Source organism: Dermacentor andersoni, chromosome 3 (genome assembly GCF_023375885.2).
Source record: "Dermacentor andersoni chromosome 3, qqDerAnde1_hic_scaffold, whole genome shotgun sequence".
NCBI lineage: Eukaryota > Metazoa > Arthropoda > Arachnida > Ixodida > Ixodidae > Dermacentor > Dermacentor andersoni.
The window spans coordinates 29,500-49,490 of NC_092816.1; the positions used below are offsets into that span (position 1 = coordinate 29,500).

A 19,991-nucleotide genomic window follows, 5' to 3' on the forward strand; every position below is an offset into this window, starting at 1 on the left:
AATGCCGCTTCGTAGACACTAAATTTAGCAAATGAGCCCTGCGATCATGATTTATTTCCAGAGCTGCATAGACTCACTTACTCACTGAGCCCTGAGATAGTGTCCCTGCTTACATGGGCTGTGGTTATATCAAAAGGAATTTTTTTATTAGAAAGAATTACGCTCTTTGATTTTTCCATGCCAAACCTACCGTATGATTTATGGGGGCCCTCGACTCTACCGTGTCAGTGAACTTCGACTTGGGCTAGTTGGTATGAATTGTTCTCCCGTGCCAGAAGTGGCCATCGATGAGAGCGACCCTATTGCCTTCCAAAACGTTGTAGGCGTGTCGACACATTTTTATCTCTTCGAGTTTTATCTAAAAGTCACCTTCAATTTCAATGAAAATTTTTATGTACAGGGTGGTCCACTCTTAGGGTGAACACAGCTCACCGTGGCCGTGCTCCGCGGGGTGCCAGTGCGTCCGGCGCGGCGGCGCATCAAAGTGAAGCAGCGCAGGCGCACACAGACCTCGGGGAGGCGATTTGCATCGTCTGCTACAGTGGTGGAGCACGCCGCTCTGGCTTTGCTGTAAAGTACACTTCGCTTGACCCACAGGTGACCGAGTGCCAGAGGCGCCGTCGCGGGAAGGCGCACTTCACTAACTGGAGCATTTTCCAGCTGGTTCGGTCTACAGCTTGTGAACAGCCTGCTTAATCAATATACATTACCAGAAACGAGCTTCTCGCCACAAATCACTTAGCATGTTTTTTATAAGTGACGAGGGTAAAAATGGTCATTTTTTCGCGCTCTTTATTGGGCTGGGGCTATTTTATTTTACCCTCACAGCACTTGGTGTTGTGCATACCGGGAAACCTATTAGGCGGGCTCTTCTTGGTTGGAGTCATCATGTGATGAGCCTAGCGCGCCGTTTCGCACATGTCTTGATGCTAGAAGGAATTCGCTTAATTGACTTAAGAAAACGACCGAAACCCGCAATAAATATTGCATAAAGTTAGAGAGTGATTGTTCAATCACGCATCATGTTTGCCATGGATTTTACCATTAAGGAGGGCAATGTTACTTCGACAGAAACTAAGAAGTGATATCCGCTGCTTCGCGAGTCTCTTATTGACGCGTTAATGTCGCTGGTAGGAGGGCATGGAGCGCTTTACACGATGTAGAAAAGTGCTCTCCCCAGCATAGCAACTGATTTGGCATTATGCCCCCTTTTCATCTTTCTACATCCTATAAAAAAACAAAATTCATTTTTGTTGTCACAGTTCGGGTAAAATCACCGAAGCGGTGCCGGTCCTTTGACGGCTACCTGACGCGAGAAGTCGCATTCTCATTTAGAGGAATCGTCGGTCAATTATTTGATTACATTGATTAGGTGAAGTAAAACATGTGGCACCAACGTTTCCCTGGTTTTTTTTTTTTTTCTCCTTGGAGTCGATGCACGCCACATGCGAATGCTGTTTCCGTCCGTATTGAATAGGTAATTGGAGGGGAAAATCTATAATCTACATGTCTGTTTTCTAGCTTAAGTCCTGCTGGGTAATTAAGTTGTTATTTGCTTCCATTTCATTTCAGTACTTCCTCGGAATAGGCCATATGCATATTCTCATTAGCATATAATAATTTGTTAGTTGTGCGGTATACAGTATGAAGCGACACATTGCCTCTGCATTACGCCATAGAGGTGGGCATCGGATAAATTTGAAGAGTAGGAGGAATTGATTTTTTTTAGGGGGTAGGAGGGGGGGGGGGGCTGGGCTAAGTGGGTCAAACCCAAATATGAATACGGCACAGGAACTCTTGCCACGGACAAGCGATGCTGTTGCCGTCTTGGGGAAGTGGCCAGTCCGTGTGTTGGACGAACACAGCCACGATAATTAAACCGTCAGTCATGAGGCCGGCCCGGTGTCATCTGCCGACAGCATGCCGGTGGTCGTCAACGGACTCGCCATTTGTAAAAGCCAAGCCAGATTGTTGTGGTTGGGCCAGTCTACTTTTTAACTGACCATGGGCGTCAGCCCGATCTACTGCCGAGCCCCCCCCCCATCTTAGCTTAGCCCCTCCATCTTAGCTGCCGAGCCTGCCCATGGTATACCCCATCTTAGCTTAATATGATGATGCGGTGCAGCCAACGGTTGCTCAACTTAGTGACTGGCCGCTCACGAGTTAAAGATTCTGGGATGACTCGTCAAATTGAAAGACACCAGAGGTGTTTCCATTAAACGCATTTCTGACCACTTGCATGATGAATTGCATTTTGTTCAGTTACTGGTTGCCATGACACTTCGGCAATAAAAATGCTGTAACAGTGCAGGATAATTTAATTTCCCCGGTGCACTTTTGGAAACTAGTCATGCTGCGGGTACCGGAAAAAAGGAAGATGACGCATTGTAGATCTGTGCCTACAAAACTATTCTCAACGAGTTATAAAAAATAAAAAGGCGGGAACCGCCGTCTTTTCTCCATGCTGAGTGTGGTACGCGATGCTGAGCGACTCGAGGATGCATCGACCTGCCTTTGACCTTGATAATCGTTCGTACTGCGCAACGTCGTGCGCCTCGATTAACTCGTTGAGGGAGTTGTGAACTCCGAGCTCTAGAAACTTGTCGGTGCTCGCGTTGAGTGGAACGCCGACCACCCTCTTGAAAGCCTCTCGGATCATGCATTCGACAGTTTTTTTCGGACCCGATCCACCTCAGGTAGGGGGCAACATACGTTATGCGGCTTATTGCGTACGCCTGCACGAGACTGATCGCGCACTCTTCACGCATACCACTGCGTCGATTCGTGATGCGACGCAAGAGTCGGACCGTGTCATCTACCGAACGATGAAGTATTCGCACTGTCTCTCCGTTATGGCCATTTGCCTGCAGGTGTAACCCTAGGATTCTAATTTTCTCTACGTGCGGTACGGGAGTACCATCTGCCAATGTAATGCGTATTTTGGAATATTCCCGTTCCTCTTCGCGCAGGGTTTTACGACCTCTCCTTGTGGGTTTGTAGAGTAAGAGTTCGGACTTGGTAGCCGAGCACTCGGGGCTCGTTCCACGCAAGTAATTCTGAACCGCATCTACTCCTGCCTGTAGCGTTCGCTCGACGTGATCGTCACATCCTCCCCCGGGAACCCAGAGGGTGATGTTATGTTAGCTAACATCACCCAGAGGGTAATGTTAGCTATGTTGACTAACCTAGCGGTTAGTTAACATAGCTACACTTTGTATAAATGGGGTTCATTGCATTTGTCTGCGGGCAGCACCAGGCACGAAATGGATTGGGTTGTCCCAAACAGCGGTAACATTGTGTTCATGCCCGCTCCCGTAGAGGATAGAGTCTTCCCTGCAGCTGTCACCGTAGAAGAAGCAGCCTGGCACGCGAATAAAGGAGAAACTGCAGCCGCGAACTTCAGCCATCCTTGCCACAAAGGGTTGTCTGCTACTGCTCCTGAGCGTACTGTTGGAAGCGCCTGCCAGGTGGCACTCTATAGGCAGTGAACGACGCGTATATGAAAGATACATTTAATATATAACATTTGTTTTCCTGACATTGGTATTTATAAATCTAAGACTAGACCTTTTAGAACTGTACAAGCACACGGAAAACATGGACGAAAAAAGGCACATATACACACATAGGCGCAACTTCTCACTTTTTATTTTGGTCCCGACACTACTTTTTATAAATCAGATAACCTGAGCACATCAGTGCGCAAAACTCCAAGGCACCACGAGTCAGCATTTCTACAAGAGCGAGGATGGCACACCCAGAAAATCGAATTCTTTCCTTGTCAGCGTGATCGACACCATGCTTATGCACATTTCACCCATCTGTTCTATTTCTTCTGCTTCTATTATCATTCTTGTAAGCCGATTCCTACTTTGGCCAACAATTCTACAAGTGTGAAACAAAGGAACACAACTGCAACTCTTACAATGCGTCGCCAGAAAGCTGCTGGCCACGTTTCGACGTAACTGTGCTCATGCAATTGGCCGTTAAGGTAAGGGCCAGTTTGCCCAACATAGCTGTGACCACACGACAATGCTAAGCAATAAATTACAGGTTCAGCACAATCTATAAATTTGCTTTTGTAGTTCTTTTCGTTCAATGGCGACAGGGCAGGGGATTCATCACGACTATATTAAACTGGAATTACTTATTAAGCGGGTGCATGTTCACAATGTTTTACTGCATACCGCAGATGGGAAGTGACCAATCTTGCTTGATAACCCTTTCAGGGTCAATGACGTAAATATATGATGCCACGAACAAGTGCAAAATGGTCAATGCCATATATTTACGGTGCCGTCTGTACGTTTAAAAAGCGCTCGAATTTTCCTAACCTTTTCTTCCCTGGCATGTGCTGCCACTATGTGGGAATACAGGAAATTTTCTCATGCCTCCCCCTCTGTTTTCGTTTCATGGTTTGTTTTAGAGCTAGTTTGCTCTGGCGCGCCTGTATACTAGCACTCTCGCATTGGCATGCGTGCGGGCGGGCGGCGGATTGGGTTTTGTTCTGCAGGTGGTTTCAGCTTCTTGCGCTCGCGAAACTGATGGCTATCTCGTTACTAATCGCTAAAAGGGAGACCGCCTGTCTCTTGGTCGTTTAGTGCTCACAGGAGTGCACATAGGAAGAATGCACCATGCATGCGTTTTTTTTTTTGGAGACTCGTGATAACTAATAGCCTCTGGTTGGCGATAAGATGAAGATTAGTGGAAGTTTGTCAGACGTGTTGCTTTTTCGACGGGCACACATCCACACAGTTTTCTTGAGTGCACTCACCTACGCAGTTCGATTACATTATGGAAGTAAATATTAGTGTAAGAGCAGGAACATTTGAGACTTGCGAAATATTCTCGTGTGCGCATTTTCTAAGCCTTCAACTATGTGTATAACAATGCATCAGATTTTTAATTATAAGTTTATTTCCTTTTTTTTTAATTGTTGTTATTCATGAATAAACAGTACATATTATCACGATATCATCGAGCGATGCTCAAGAGACAAACTGCCACGAGAACGACGATGAAGTTGGTCGGTGCCCTTGGCGCGAGCGAGTGTCGGCCTGGCTGCCTGGCTCCAGTGTAAACAGCCTGTAAATAGGCTTTTTCATCTGTGTCTTTCCACACGTAACAATATATAGCAACACAAAAAAAATTTTTTTTTCACTTTACGGTCTACGCAGAAAAATTACGGTAAATTTTTTTCGAAATAGATCCCTCATAAAAATTGGAATCTGCAATGAAAAAAAAAAAAGTCGACCCTGGGCAGTCGCATATGGTGAAAAAGATCGACCCTGAAAGGATTAAAGCGGTGATCACATGTATGCAATATTCAATTGACAGTGTCAAGCTGACAGACCCCATCACATTGTCACGTCACAGGGCGAGGCAACCTCATGGACGTGACACTGCGAAAAAGGTCTTGACAAATTTTCATTGTTTGAAATAAGTACAATCATACACTCATAAAAATATTGCAAACATGCCACAAGTCTAATGTTTTTGCCAAAATTTATTAGACCTAGTTTTAATCTGCTGACATCTGACAATAAATATGCGTTCCAGGTCACCAGAGTGAAATGCTGTGGTGCCCACCTGGTTGACAAAATTCTAAACACTTCTGCAGGTTTCAGTGGCATCTCAGGCCTAACGGCATCAAAACAACTGATCTCAATAATAGCCACAAAGCATCGCTGATACTTTGTCCTCAGCGAAAGATGAGATGAAGCAATGGCTGATTTTACCATTTATTTCTTGCCATCACAGTGGAGAGCAAGTAGCAAGAGCCAATTCAGATCAAAGTGGGCAAACTTGTTGCTACCATGTAGTTACGCAATCACGTGGTAACTGGCAGAAGCTGCTGCATGCACTTCCGGGCAACAAGCCGAGTTTTCTAGCTGGCCAAAAACGAACATCCCTAAAAGCGATGATAAAAGATAGACCTCTGCAACGAAACAACCTGTCGCTTGTTGCCACCATTTGCTGCCATCACTCAAAAATTACGTGCATGTGGTTATACCTTCACAGATGCACAAGATTGCCAGGTGAAGCATGCTGGTATGATCTGTTTTTTTTTTTTTTTAATCACTCAGCTATGAATGCTATAACCTTCCAGAAAACAAAGAAAACTTGATGTTATCGTACAGCTTCTGAAGACGTTAGTCAGAAAATAATAGCTTCCTCACCTTGCCACCACACTCAATGCAGCCACCAGACTTGACAGCTTCAGCAACAGCTTCCAGGAATTCCTCCACTGCACGCTCAGTGTGTAGGGGGCCACATAAGGTTGACGAGTGTAGAGGGTCACCCAGACGAACCTGGCTGTAGGCATTCTTGAGTCTCGACAGTACTTGGTCATATACCTGCACAGTTGATGCAGTGCCAGCACTTTAGTGCCCCTGATTGTCAAACAAGTGACAACCAGTCAGGTGTTCCTGCGGCAGTTATGAATAGCAGCAACAATGCCATATATATTTGGTCATATTGAACATGGCATGCATTACCATGCAGATTCACTCACAATGTTGCAGTGTTCTCTAACCCCAAATGCTGTAGCCATTCAGGCCCTTCTATCCAAGTACAGTAGTTATTCATCTGTACTCAGGGTGTCTACCAAGTTGACATTTCCAATTTCCCCGAGTTTTCCAGGTTTTCCCCGAGTGCCCTTGCCAAATTCCCTGAGTAATGCAGAACTCTGTTTTATGTCAAGACGGGCTGGAACCATATCGCCCGATGCTGTCACTCTTTAGTAAGCATATGAAAAAAATTTTTTTAAAGAAGCGACTTAATCCAATTTGAATACTAAGGAGTAGTGTTTATGTTATTCAAAAAAAGAATAGAAGGGAGGGGTTAGTAAAATGCACAGCAAATAAAATATCTTTGAAAGAAATTGCAAATCGAGTCACATTCTCAAATACAAATAAAAAGGAGATGCATACAGAAGCAAATATTTTCGAATATGAGCTATTTATACCAACTGATAGCAAGCTCAGCGGTATGAGGCCCGAATTTTGTCACAATTGAGAGTCTCTCCCAACAGCTCGTAAGTCAACCTCAACTGTCCCGACATACTCTCAGCCTGCACATGACGCCTTAGTGTGGTGTTTCACTGCTTTAAAAAGTTTATTTTGGTTAGTATGAGGGACACCTGCATCTCAGCGTCAGCCAAGTGTGTTTTTTGAGCTCAGGCTCCTTCAAAGAAGCACTCGCATACTTCATTCCCCGTTCATTCCTCAATGCGTCAGTCCATTCTGTTCTCATGCTCCTTTTCTCGCGCGTTCGCACTACAGACCATTTGAAGCATACTTTTGGTCAGTTTACAGTCAACGTCCAATTTTTCGGACCTCCTAGGGGCCACGAAAACTTCCAAAAAATCAGGCAGTTCGAAAAAATAAATGCATGTCTTTTACTGCTCTTAAGGGCTCAAATCGACACAGGCACATCTGGAAAGCTCTGAATGCCTGTCAGCACACTTATTAGGCATAGCAGTGCTCCTACTGTGACAGGAGAGGGCGGGTGCACGCGTGCAAAATTAAGGAATACATACTGTGTCCCGTGACAATTGCCCCTTCCAACGCTTGTTAAGCTTCACCGCAATACTTTAGCTAATGCTTCACCGTGTCACACAAATGTACTGAGGCAAAACTTTCAGGAACCAGCAATATGGAATGTGCCGTGCTTTCCGAGTTTCTAAGCAAAAATTATTGCTGACAGCAGAGAAATGAAGAAACACGGCACTGAACGGCAAGAAGTTTAATAGCGAACGTCAAAGCAGCTAGGCGTAGCGTTGCCGCAGTGGTGGCTGGCTACGGCTGCCAGCGGATCTGCGTGCGATAGCGCCAGGTTCGAGGCGGCGAGGTAATCAAAATGGCAGTGGTGGTGGCTTTGACTAATGCCGTTTCGGACCTGCGGTCATGCAGAACGTTCGAAAAATAGGACGGCAAAAAGTTCTTGCGTCCGAAATTTCAGATGGTCTGATTACATTGACTCTAGGGGGTACGTGGTGGTGCCGCGAAGCCGTCCAAATTATCGGGAATCCGGAAAGTCTGTTGTTGACTCTACACTGGCAACTCCTCCAGCCGACAACAGGGCGTCAAAGACTATTCGTTACGATTCCTGTCTGTTACTCGTGCCAGCATTACCGCGACTTTCGACCCTTTCAATAAAATTACAGCTAATTTTCCCTGATAGAGGCACAAATTCCCTGAGTTTTCTTTGAGCACTGAGAATTCCCAGCTTTCCCGGTTGGTAGACACCCTGGTACTTTTCATGATCTTCTCCCTTGAAGAAAGCAAATCTTCTCCAGCTTTCTGTCACGTACCCGACAGGCTGGTCACTTTCCTTCATGGCTTCGGGTACTTGTAGGCAATTGAGGTAGCATAATTTTCAGGCTACATAATTACATATGCAACCAGGACTACAAGTGCTGCAGTTCTTGCTCGTTACACTTGTTTACAGTTCCCACAATCTTGAATAATAATGGAGCTGTGCTGGCTGCACAAAGAATAAGGCCATGATGACTCCCATTGAAAACTCAAACCTTGGAGTGGCCACTGTGATGCAGCAGATGGGCACAGCTGCTGGCTTCAAGGGACCTGCAGGATCAGGCTTCCGCATGAGACTTGCAAACCTCAAAGCCATAGGCATTACAGTGGTGAAATATGTCTTGCAAAACAGTGCTAACTTGGGCAGGTTGATTTAAGCTAGAGTACTAGTAAATAGGCCCATTCTATTTTGTCTTGTCCCATGCGCAGTAACTCAATTCACCAATATGTCCGCATTAGAAGTACTTGTCACCTTTAGGGCTACACCCACAAGACAGGTGTTGCTGACCTTCAAGCCTCCCAGATGCCGCAGCCTTGAGCACCGATAGACTGCACCGACAATGTGTTTCCATGGACATCCCGGCCTTGTGAATCTGTGGCCATTGTTCTGAACGGCAAGGTTTGACAGGAGGCGATGCAGATAGAAGGTGCTTCCCCCTTGCCACTATCCATCATTCAACCACAGTTGCAGTCCCAGGTTTCGCGACACCAAATGTAAATATGATGAGCAAAACAAGAACGAAGTAAAAGCGGGAGCCAACGTTTCAACAAGTGGACTTGTCTTTTCAAGGCAACATATGCTTTTCTCGGCACAGTATACATAGGTAGGGTTCTTCTAAAGGGGAGAGGGAAAAAGGCGGGTGGGTGCGGCAACGACCGAAGGTGTGTTAGTGGTGAAGGTGTAGAATTGAGAATAAAGGGGTGTTATGCACAAGGCCAGTGACACGAACATCTGCACTGCACGCCCCTATTATCTACTCTGCTGGAGGCTGTGGGCTATTGTCTCTCTGAAAGAAATAATAAAAGGAGCGACAGAAAACGGTGCTTGTGAAAAAAATACTGAAATGGAATACATATATAAATAAAATTTAAAAAAAGAAAGGGAGAGAAGAACTCCGAACTTTTGGCACTAGCATGGGGACACCATTTGCTTCCACATATGTGAACATTTTCATGGGACAGCTTGAAGCAGACCTGATAAAATCCGAGCAGTGAACCGTGGAGAAAAGGAACCACCCGAAAGGAGCGCAGAAAGGCGGTAGTTTGCTACAACTGCCAGCAAACGGGGCGTATCTCTGTGGGGTGCAGAAATCCCAAACTTGTATTAATGTCACTAAGTAGTAATGTAGAAAATGTGAACTTGCTAGAACTATACATTCGAGACTTCGTGGTAAACGGCAAACCGTGTAGAGTGTATCGCGACTCGGCAGCCACAATGGACGTGGTGCACCCGTCGTACGTAGAGGAAGGCCAAATCACAGGAGAATGTGCTTCGATAAGGCAAGCCGTAGAGGCCTCCAGTGCTTGTCTCCCTGTGGCCAAGATTCGTATCGAAGGCCCTTTTGGAGTACTGGACACTGAAGCCGCCGTCTCGGCACATCTCCCGCTGCAGTATCCGTATTTGTTTTCTAACAAATCAGAGGATTTGCTACAACGGAAGGGAATCGGGTTTAGTGAGGGAACAGTGCAAGCCCTAACTCGTTCCAAGGCAAGGGAGCTCGCAGCCAAGGCAGTGTATGAGTGTCCAGTGGTGGAGGAAACAGGTTTAACAGCTGATTTGTCAACCAGTACTGAACAGGACAGCCCTATACGGGATGACGCGGAAAGTGCGCCAGCTAATGAAAAGGTCAGGAAAGCAGCGGAGCCTGAAATGTCTCGCGAGGCAGAATGCAGAAAGTTATTGAACGTAAGCCCTGCCACAATGATCGCTGAGCAGGAAATGCGTAAGGCACAAAGCAATGCTGAGCATTACTAAGACAGGACGGCTCGCACGCGATGCTTTGAAGGTGGGGGAAAGGTAGTGATCCTGAATAACCAACCTGAGGAGATGCCTGTCGACTTTCTGGACTTAACAGCAGTAACGGAGACAAAAGACATTCACGAGACCATTGACAAGTTAGTAGAACAGGCGGAATTGAATCCCAATCAAAGGGCCGAACTGAGGGAGCTCGTGTTTGAATTTAAAGACGTATTTTCAGACACACCGGGCAGGACCACTGCGATCGTTCACGATATTGAGTTAACCTCGTTGGACCCAGTTCGTTCGAAAGCTTATCGCGTTTCGCCTCGTCAACGTGAAGTCATGACCACTGAAATAAACAAGATGTTAGAGCTAGGTGTAATCGAGCCAGGAGAGAGTGATTATACCTCGCCCCTTATCTTGGTTGAGGTCCCAGGAAAGGAGCCGCGACCATGTATCGACTACCGCAGGCTCAATTTAATCACGAATGACCAGACTTATCCAATACCCCATATCGATGAAAGGCTTGAGAAAGTGAGCAGTGCTAATTTCATCTCTACGCTTGATTTAGTCAGAGGGTATTGGCAGGTTCCGTTGACCGAGAGGGCAAGCAGGCTTGCGGGATTTATTTCCCCGATGGGAACCTTTCGTCCGAAAGTCCTGAGCTTTGGTTTGAAGAATGCGCCATATTGCTTCTCTAGCCTTATGGACCAGGTGCTACGAGGAATGGAGGACTTTGCACTTCCCTATCTCGATGACATAGCAATCTTTTCTTCATCATGGGCGGACCATATGCAACACCTGCAAACCGTGCTGTGTCGTGTACGAGAGGCCAAGTTAAGTGTTAAGAGGGTTGCAATGTGGGCTTGTTGGTAATGCATCTTCAAGGGGAGTACGGTAGCGCGATTAAAAGACGGGACAAAAGAAGACACATAGGGACACACACAGGGCTGTGTGTGTCCCTATGTGTCTTTTGTCCAGTCTTTTAATCGCGCTACCGTACTCCCCTTGAAGATTAAGTGTCAATTAGGGCGCGCGGAGGTAGCTTATCTAGGTCATGTAATAGGGCAAGGCCCTCGTCAGCCTTCCGAGGTTAAACTGACCACAATAGACAACTTCCCGCAACCACGCACCAAGCGGGGAATCAGATCGTTCCTTGGCTTGGCGGGTTATTACCAAAGATATATCCCACGGTATTCCGAGATTGCGAGTCCTTTAATGGATGCTCTCAGAAAAACAGAACCACAAACGTTAAAGTGGGATGACGCAAAAGAAAAGGCTTTTAGTATGCTGAAGAACGCACTAACGAGTCAGCCAGTGTTGAACGCGCCCGACTACTCTAAGCCATTCATTCTTCAGTGTGATGCCAGCGACAGGGGTATGGGGGTGGTGCTCTGTCAAAAGAGAGATGACATGAACGAACACCCTGTACTGTACGCCAGAAGAAAGCTTTCAGTTCGTGAGGAAGCATACAGTGCATCAGAAAAGGAACGCGCCTGCGTAGTTTGGGTAGTGCAGAAGCTAGCGTGCTAAATCACCGGTTCAAGGTTCACCATAGAGACTGACCACTGTCCCCTCACATGGCTGCAGTCCATGTCTACGAAAAACGGTCGTCTTTTTGCGTTGGAGCTTGGCTCTTCAACAGTACAGCTTCGATATTCGCTACAAGAAGGGTAAGCTCAACGGCAATGCCGACAGTTTGAGTCGTTGCCCCTGGAGTAACGAAAGCCTTATGCTCACCCGGGTTTCCGTGGCATTTTTACGTTCGTTCATATGTTTTTCTGAATTTGTACGTTTTTCTGAAGTGAAGCCGATTGTAAGCAGATTTTAATAACCACGTCTTAACGCTTTCAAGAAATGGTTGTTTTTAGTGTTCAGAGGGGGGAGGACGCGTGTAGGGAATGGGAAAGGTGTAGTGGGTTCTCTTTTTTTTAAAGCTGGGTGTGTCTTGGGGGAGGGTGGCCTTGTGCTTGCTGCTTTGTGGTTGTGGGTCCGGCACTGTTCTGGGGTGATTGCTTGCCCACGCAGGAGACGGAAAGTTGCGAGACCTGCTTGCAAGACCAATTTCACCGGGCTGGACCAGGAAGAAAAGTCACAAGAGCGCCACGAGGACTGATGACCACTCCCAGGAATCTACCTGCTATGAACTAAGGGTTCGTCACCTCTAAGGGGAATTCTGCTAGCGAAACGCCGATCCCTCGTACAGCGGCTGCTGGCCCCTACATGTCGGGATCTTCCTCCCCCGCCGGAGATGCTGTTAGGGTTGGCGTCTGACACCACGTGGCGAAAGGAATTTCACCCGATCATGTTCGTCGAAATGAGGCGCGACTTCTCCTGCGATGGTTGGCGTCCCGCACCTCGTGCACAAAGAACTTTCTCTCACCCTACCTTCTTCCACCAGGCCTCGTCGAAATGAAGCGTGACTTCCTAATTCGCCATGACCGTTTCGAGTGTCTACCTGTCAGCTGGAAGCCCCGCAGTGTACAGGCCTCTTTTTTGTGTGTGTGTGTGTGCGCGAGTTTAGAGAGGCCTTTTCCTCGAATTGGACCTAGAAGAGAACTACCACGAACCCGCAACGCGCAGAAGAGACGGACAGGCGTCTACAATTCCAGAAGGCAGGACGACTTCCTTTCAGCAGGCTCGGTATAACCAGAGGAGGAGGGGCCCTCTTTCTGTGCCAGTCACGTGACATCGACGGAAGCAAGAGCCCACCCACGATTGTAGAGAGCCTATTTAAGGGGCTCCGAAATGTACTTTTGATCACTTCATGCTCTTCTCATTTTCTTTCATCTACCTTTGAATAAACCATGCAAGTTTCGCACTAGAAATCGTCTCACCCTTGCTTGGTCGCCATGGTCTACCGGATGCCTGCAGCCCGCTGACAATGCCACGCTACCCAATAAGTAACGTTGGTCGAGCTTCGATAGGCAGGCGCCGCTACTTCTCGGCAAGTACGATACACTACCCTGGAGTACGCAACAGTACCCAGCACTTCCACCAATTTGTCACGAGAGAAAAAGGCAAGCAGTCAGTTCCAAGCAAATGGTTGTTTACTGTTCGTTTGTGCAGAAACTACCACACACAAATATTTGTCCTCGGCTTCCAGTGTTACTAGCGTGTGGCAATATACTGCTGCCAACGCTCCATATACTCATTACATTGCTGGCCACCTTTCCTGGCTCCAGTTTTCGAAAGCTGTCTGCTGTTTAAGGCGAGAATAGGCTTATCGTAGGGGCTTTCTGTAGGGGTGTTTGAATATCAAAATGCTGTAATATAGATTGAATATTAATAGTTAGCTTCAAATATTGAATTGAATATTGAATAATGATATGCACATTCATTTATTACCAAGTGTAGTTATTTTAGCATGTTAAAACATGCAATTACATTGTCTAGGTTAAGAAATTAGGCAAGTAAGCTCTTCTACTAAAAGATTGTGTATTTGACTCATGTCAACGTGGAAAATTAAGTAATTCCCACTGGCTGTTGTCGACGTACTGCATTTACAAGAATATAAATGCACCACCAATATAATGTTACATGTACAGCATTATACTGCAGGAAGAAGGGAAAGGCCACCTTCGATTACACGAAAGAAAGGCGATTATAACTCCAAGTAAACATGAGTAATGCAGCTGTACTCGTTTAGAATAGCACCTCTTAGCATACTGTGATGCACACACGCATTGTGGTAATGCTTATCGCGGAATGCCCATTACCTGCGAGATCTGTACTACAATTTCCAGGTTTACCTCGGGCACGCATTGTGGCAGCAGACTGGCCATCACTATTTTCTGAAATCTAACAGGCATGTGATACACTGCACGAAGGTGCAACATGGGCATTTGGCGGGACGCTGGCATATTTGCATAGGGAGACTGCGTAAGCGGGCATCACTGCTGAGGATCAGCCCACTCAACCTATACTGGAAAGAGCATTATAATTGCAGTTTTGTTCTTGCCCATCCCTTTTCGTTGAGCTCTAAACATGCCCACGCTGTCCACAAGCATGTGCCCCTCGTTACCGAGAGGCTGGCTTTCCCACATACATTTGACGTTTGGTCGCTGAGCGCACTTTACAAGCAAAATTTTGTTCAAATTAAATTTTGGGGTTTTACGTACCAAAACTATGATATTGCAAAGCAAGCCATAGTCAGGGGACTCTGGATTAATTTTGGCCACCTAAGGTTCTTTAATGTGCACCCAATGTACAGTATACAGTCATTTTTGTTCTCATCGAAATGCAGCCGCCGTGGCCGGGATTTGATCCTGCACCCCCAGGTTTAGCAGCGCAATGCCGAGGCCACTATGTCACCACTAGGGGTTAGGCAAAATTTTGCTAGCAGCACGAAACAGTAACAAGATTCAGCACAATATCACACACATTCTTAAATTTGATAGAAACAAATGATAAGAACCGTTCTTGCTCCTGCACAACCATTATTCGATTTGTTTTGGATATTAGTGTCTAACTGAATATTCGAAAATTTTTGAATGAATAGTTTCCGAGTTGAATACGAATAATAAAAATATAATATTCCATGCTATTCGCCCAACCCCCAGTTTCCTGCCCTCGTTGCTTGCCCGGGACATGACGCCGGGCAAGGACGACGACAGGCGCACCGCGTGGGCTAAAGCCATAGCCCGCAAGCCTCTGCGCAGACGCCTCCCTCCGAAAACACAGTGACCGTGCAGTGGTGGTAGTTACGTCAAAAGGCAGGCTGATCATCAGCGCGTCCCTGAAGACAACAGACCCCGCAGTTGCCGAAGAAGCGGCCGTGGCCCTGGCACTCTCACAGCCAAGCATGGACACCATGGTCACCAACTCAAAGACAGCCTACGGAAGCTTCTGCAGAGGGGTAATCTCCTCCGCGGCCCGAGTCATTCTACCTAAGGCAAGCCTCCGGGAAGAGCAGGGTAGAGCTTGTGTGGGTTCCTGCTCACTCTCAGGTAGCAGGCAACACCATCGCCGACTACCATGCCCGAGAAATGTCAATCCGGGTCGAGCACGAGCCGGAAGAGCTACAGCACCCGGTTACCAGCTTTCGGGACATTACCCGGATGTACTGAGCGGAAAGGTGCAGACTGCCAGAACCGCACCCCAAACTCACCAGGCAACAACAGACGATTCTGCGTCGAGCGCAGGCGGGAGCGCTTGCGCATCCCGTACTGATGAACCACATGTACCCTGCGGAACACGATATCCTCTGTCCTTTTTTGCAGAAGAGAAAAGGGCACCCTGCTGCATGTCTTGGCAGAGTGCACAGAACTCAAGATCCCCCCCTCGTCCCCTTCCCACCAACACCCCCAATCGCCAACCCCTTGAACGATGGGAGACTGTTATACAGCCCCGCCCTACCGATTCAGCTTGCAGTGACGGACAGGGGCCAGGAGCTGCTGGGAACATATGGGTCCTGTAACGAGAGAACCACCCCGTCTGGTGCCTGTATGCACCACCAAGTTATTTCGGGCCCAATAAATGTTGATTCATCATCATCATCGTCGCTAGTTGATAAAACGGTGGCAAACAATTTAGCAAAACATTATTGCGAGAGCAATTATATGGACACTCGAAGCGCTTTTTCAACATCGCCGTTGCTGTGATGTTCCGTATAAATTCCAAGGGCGATAACGCTGTCGCCCCGCGTCGTATATGCTGTATGTGCGAGTGAAAGCACACAAGGGAAGCCGACGATTGCGGCTCAATCTGGCGCACGCGAACGAAGAAAGTGGAGAGCAAACATGCTGTTTACCATCGTGCAAAAGGCCGTGGGGGGATGGGAGGGAGGAGGGCGGCGTTGCGCTTCAGCGGCAACTGCTCATTTCGAGACCGGGCGCAAGGAGAATAGACGATCACAGCTAAATCTCGCATGCCATACATCTGCAGTGATCTGCGGACGGCTCATACCTCTGTGTACGCTGTGTTTTCGGATCAAAAGTTGGCATAAACGTTCATGCAAGCCTTTCAGAAAAGATTACTCTTTATTGTGCAGCATGATTGAAGGCTGGATCATACAGGATCATTAAACCGCCTAATTTTGTTTCATCTCGACTAGATCACCACCATAAAGTCCATGTCCCTCACCAAAACACTGCAACATACTCGCACTCTTTCCTGCCCAAAACCAGCCTAGACTGGAACAATCTTCCCGCCTCATTAGTTAACATTACCAACTGTGACCATTTTCGTGAAGCTCTTTCCAGCGGAATTTAACGCATTCCAACATTTCTTTTTTCTCTTCTCTATGTTGGTTGGAAAACTTCATCTTTTAGTGTCTCAATCGGTTGCAATGCTATTTTCTTGCCGTAATCATTGTACAAGCCTTGCATGACAGTGTGAATTTTCGTTGTTATTAGAAATTACATTCGTTCCCATTTTTAAAGATTTTTTAATTGTGTATGTGCAAATAACTATATTTATGTTGAATGATTGACCCCTCCCCTCTATAATGCTTGTATGCCTTGAGGGTACAATAAATAAATAAATAAATAAATAAATAAATATGCCCTTGCCTGAAACTAAAAGGCAATGTATGAGTTTCTTTTCAGCAACAAATCTAGACAAACCGTAGCCAAATACATCAGGAGTGCACAGCGCACGAAGTGGCACCTGGTTTCGTTCAACTGTTTTTGTGAAACTGCAAGTGCAGCCACCATTTTTTATTCGAGCTTGTGATATTTTATTACCAGTGGGACATGACTATTCTGCACAAAAGAGACAAGCATTCTATTTGGCCAGAAGTGTAAACTATGAAAACTACTGCGTCATGCCACCATTTCCCGAAGGTCTCGCAGACTACACATTGACTTCTGCATTAGCAGACAAAAAGCGCCCAACTTCACACCAGATCCAGTCAGAGAGACACACTTGCCAGAGCCCTGCACAAAGCTACCCCATCCTGTTCTGGGGACGAGCTGGTTGCCAAGCTCATGGCGTAGTACCTTCCCATAAAGCACGGAGACGAGGAAGACCGGTTTCCCGACTACCTCGGCCCAGCCCATCTGGAATTGGACGAAGACTTCACCGTGGGGGAAATTAGACAAGCCATTTTTATGCTCAAAGGCAAGTGTGCGCCAGGCGCGGACAGAATCACCAACAAGATGCTGTGGAACCTTGACGACCGTTCAATCGGATAACTCACCGAGAAGATCAATGGGACGTGGAAAAACGGCAACACCTTAGAGCAAAGTCATCAACTGTGCTTCCATCTGGACAATGAACCCTGAGGTGGTAGAGCAAGTGGCCATTGCACTCACCATGCAAGACGGTCGGAGAGAAAGGGTGTACAGTGATTCGAAAGTGGCCGTCAGGGCATTCCAGAAAGGCCGGGTAGTCTGGCAGGTAATTCAAATTCTGAAAGGCCCCAAACACGGCGACACCTCCATACACTCCATCCTTTGGTTCCCTGCCCATATCGAGGCGATTGAGGGGGTTCCTCTGAACCTCAATGGGTCTGCCCATGAGGCTGCGGGTGGCTTTATCGGGCGACTCTCTCCCCGGACATAGAGACTCTCCTATCACACGGAGACGTCCCTTAAAAGCATATATCCCGAGATTTATCCGCATTGTTCTTGCGTGGCCTGTGGTGAGGTTGCTACTTTGCCTCATATGCTCTGGGAGTGCGGGTCGCTGGGCCTGAAGTTCACCAAGGAGGAGTGGGATGCGCTGCTGCGAAGTCCTGTCTGAGGACCAAATCCTGGCCATCCAGCATGCCCGTGATCGGGCTGGCAGGCTAGACCTGTCAGTCCTGTTGTGGGATTAGCTGGGCGCACATTTTATCGTGTTTTAGTGGACCCAATAAAAGTTTATTCACTCACTCACTCACTCACTGACTTCACACTTTGCCTGACATTGTAGTTACTGGCTTCACATATGCCCTTGCCTGAAACTAAAAGGCAATGTATGAGTTTCTTTTCAGCAACAAATCTAGACAAACTGTAGCCAAATACATCAGGAGTGCACAGCGCACGAAGACAACTTCCCTATATATGCATATAGTACAGTGCGGAGTCTGAAACAGCGAGCACCATCTGTAAATAAGAAAATTTTGTCTTCTTGGAGGATTAGCTCACCTTCCTTTGTGACCGTCTATGACACATGGTCATGCCAGCACTTTGCTGCTGTCCCTGCAGCGAACCTTCACGATCATCACCATATCAGCACTAAGAGTCACAGACGAAATGGTGCCATGTGTTCACACCAGCCTGTTTGCTTCTCTGCTACCTACACTCATTGAAACTGTGGTGTAGAAAGTGTAGTTTTCATGCTACATTACTGCTATAAAAATCGGTTCGTGTAGGTGCGCAGAGCTACACTTTTTCCACACGAGTTAAAAAGCAAAAAGATTTTTTTAATAAAAAAAAATAGCCCTATGGTCTGGGCATTACAACTGGCGTGCACCAGCCATGAAAGAGCCATAAAATTAATGATGTCTCTTCGGGTGAAAAGAAATGAGATGTTCGAAATGTCAAACAGCACTGTGAACCATTACCTGCAATTGGCAACGCATAAACAAAGCGTCGCCAAACTGTGATCTCTTGATAACGAGGTAGTAACTGCCAATCCTTCACAACATTGCATGGCAGCAGCACATGGTGCAGCGCACTCGCCGACTCTGGCAGCGTTGACAGGAATGCTTGAGCGGCCGTTATTTCCATGACAGAAGGACATATATGGTCGTTCCAAATCATTGAAACAGGCTTCATGCACGTGGTGCTGCATGGGCAATGGCACAGAAATGACAGTGACACCATTGTGGCATCCGATATCCCAACGGCGCACACGCTGTGCACGCCCCGTATCATGCTCACGCTGTTTATGCTGTACACCTCCTCCCTGGAGGCATGCCTTCAAAGCTCATGACCTTCGCGACTTCCGAAATCTGCACGCGGCAGTCACTTGCTCATCTTGAATGTCGCATTATCGTCGCGGTTGGACTGGAGCGGTGAATGCGCTACTGTACGCCCACTTCGGTCGTGCTTCCATGGATCGATACTTCGAGTGTGCCCTCTTTTTACCTTGACTTGGTTCGAAGCGTTCGTTGGAACAGTACAGCAATTTAAAAAATGTTTGTTATATCTGGAAGCAGTTTCGGTAGGTAGGGTCAGAAAATCGTAAATGCACTGAAATGTTACTATGACCGATAGATCGTTATATCTGGGATCGTTATGAGTGTGTTCGACCGTATACCTATTTAAAGGGGCCTCAGAACACTTTTCTAACTAATCATAGAATCATCTTGCTGTTAAGGACATCATCTCACAAGTGTCATTCCACAAAAATTTTTCAGATCCTTTAAGTATAAGTGGAGTTATCGCACCGATACCTGGTTTCCTCTCTTTTCACCTCCGCTGGCGCACTGGAAGTTACACAGCGGAGAAGCCAAGAGGGCAAAGCTCTGGCCAGAAGTTGAGTGTCGCAGCAGCGAAAAGGCTTGCTGTGGCACCCTGTGGCGGCCACGGTAGACTAGCTACAGAGTTACTGTATATGGCTAACTCTAAATATAGTCTGATATAACTCAAGTCTGCAGTGAAGCCCCGCCCACGCCCTCATAACCGCCAGCCACTGCTCCTCCACGAGGCTGCAAATAGTTCAGACTTCTAACTTTCCCTGTTATCTAACTAAGGCGGTAACCCCAAAAATAAAATTATAAGTACATAATTTTGTACGCTTTCACTCATCTATTATAGTGGAACGCTGAAAGCCTAATTCTT

At 46.9% G+C, this 19,991-nt stretch overlaps 1 protein-coding gene across 3 annotated transcripts in view; it reads right to left on the minus strand.

The window, feature by feature from the left end:
- The window catches only part of Aldh7A1 (aldehyde dehydrogenase 7 family member A1), a 65,278-nt gene that overhangs the window by 18,259 nt on the left and 27,028 nt on the right, over positions 1-19,991 (minus strand). For 2 of the 3 annotated variants that reach the window (XM_050169445.3, XM_055065710.2), the window contains exon 5: positions 6,180-6,356. In XM_050169445.3, coding sequence (XP_050025402.1) covers positions 6,180-6,356 — 177 coding nt within the window. Of the gene's footprint in view, positions 1-397; positions 569-6,179; positions 6,357-19,991 lie in introns of those variants that run through there. The other variant, XM_055065711.2, reaches the window with a different exon arrangement.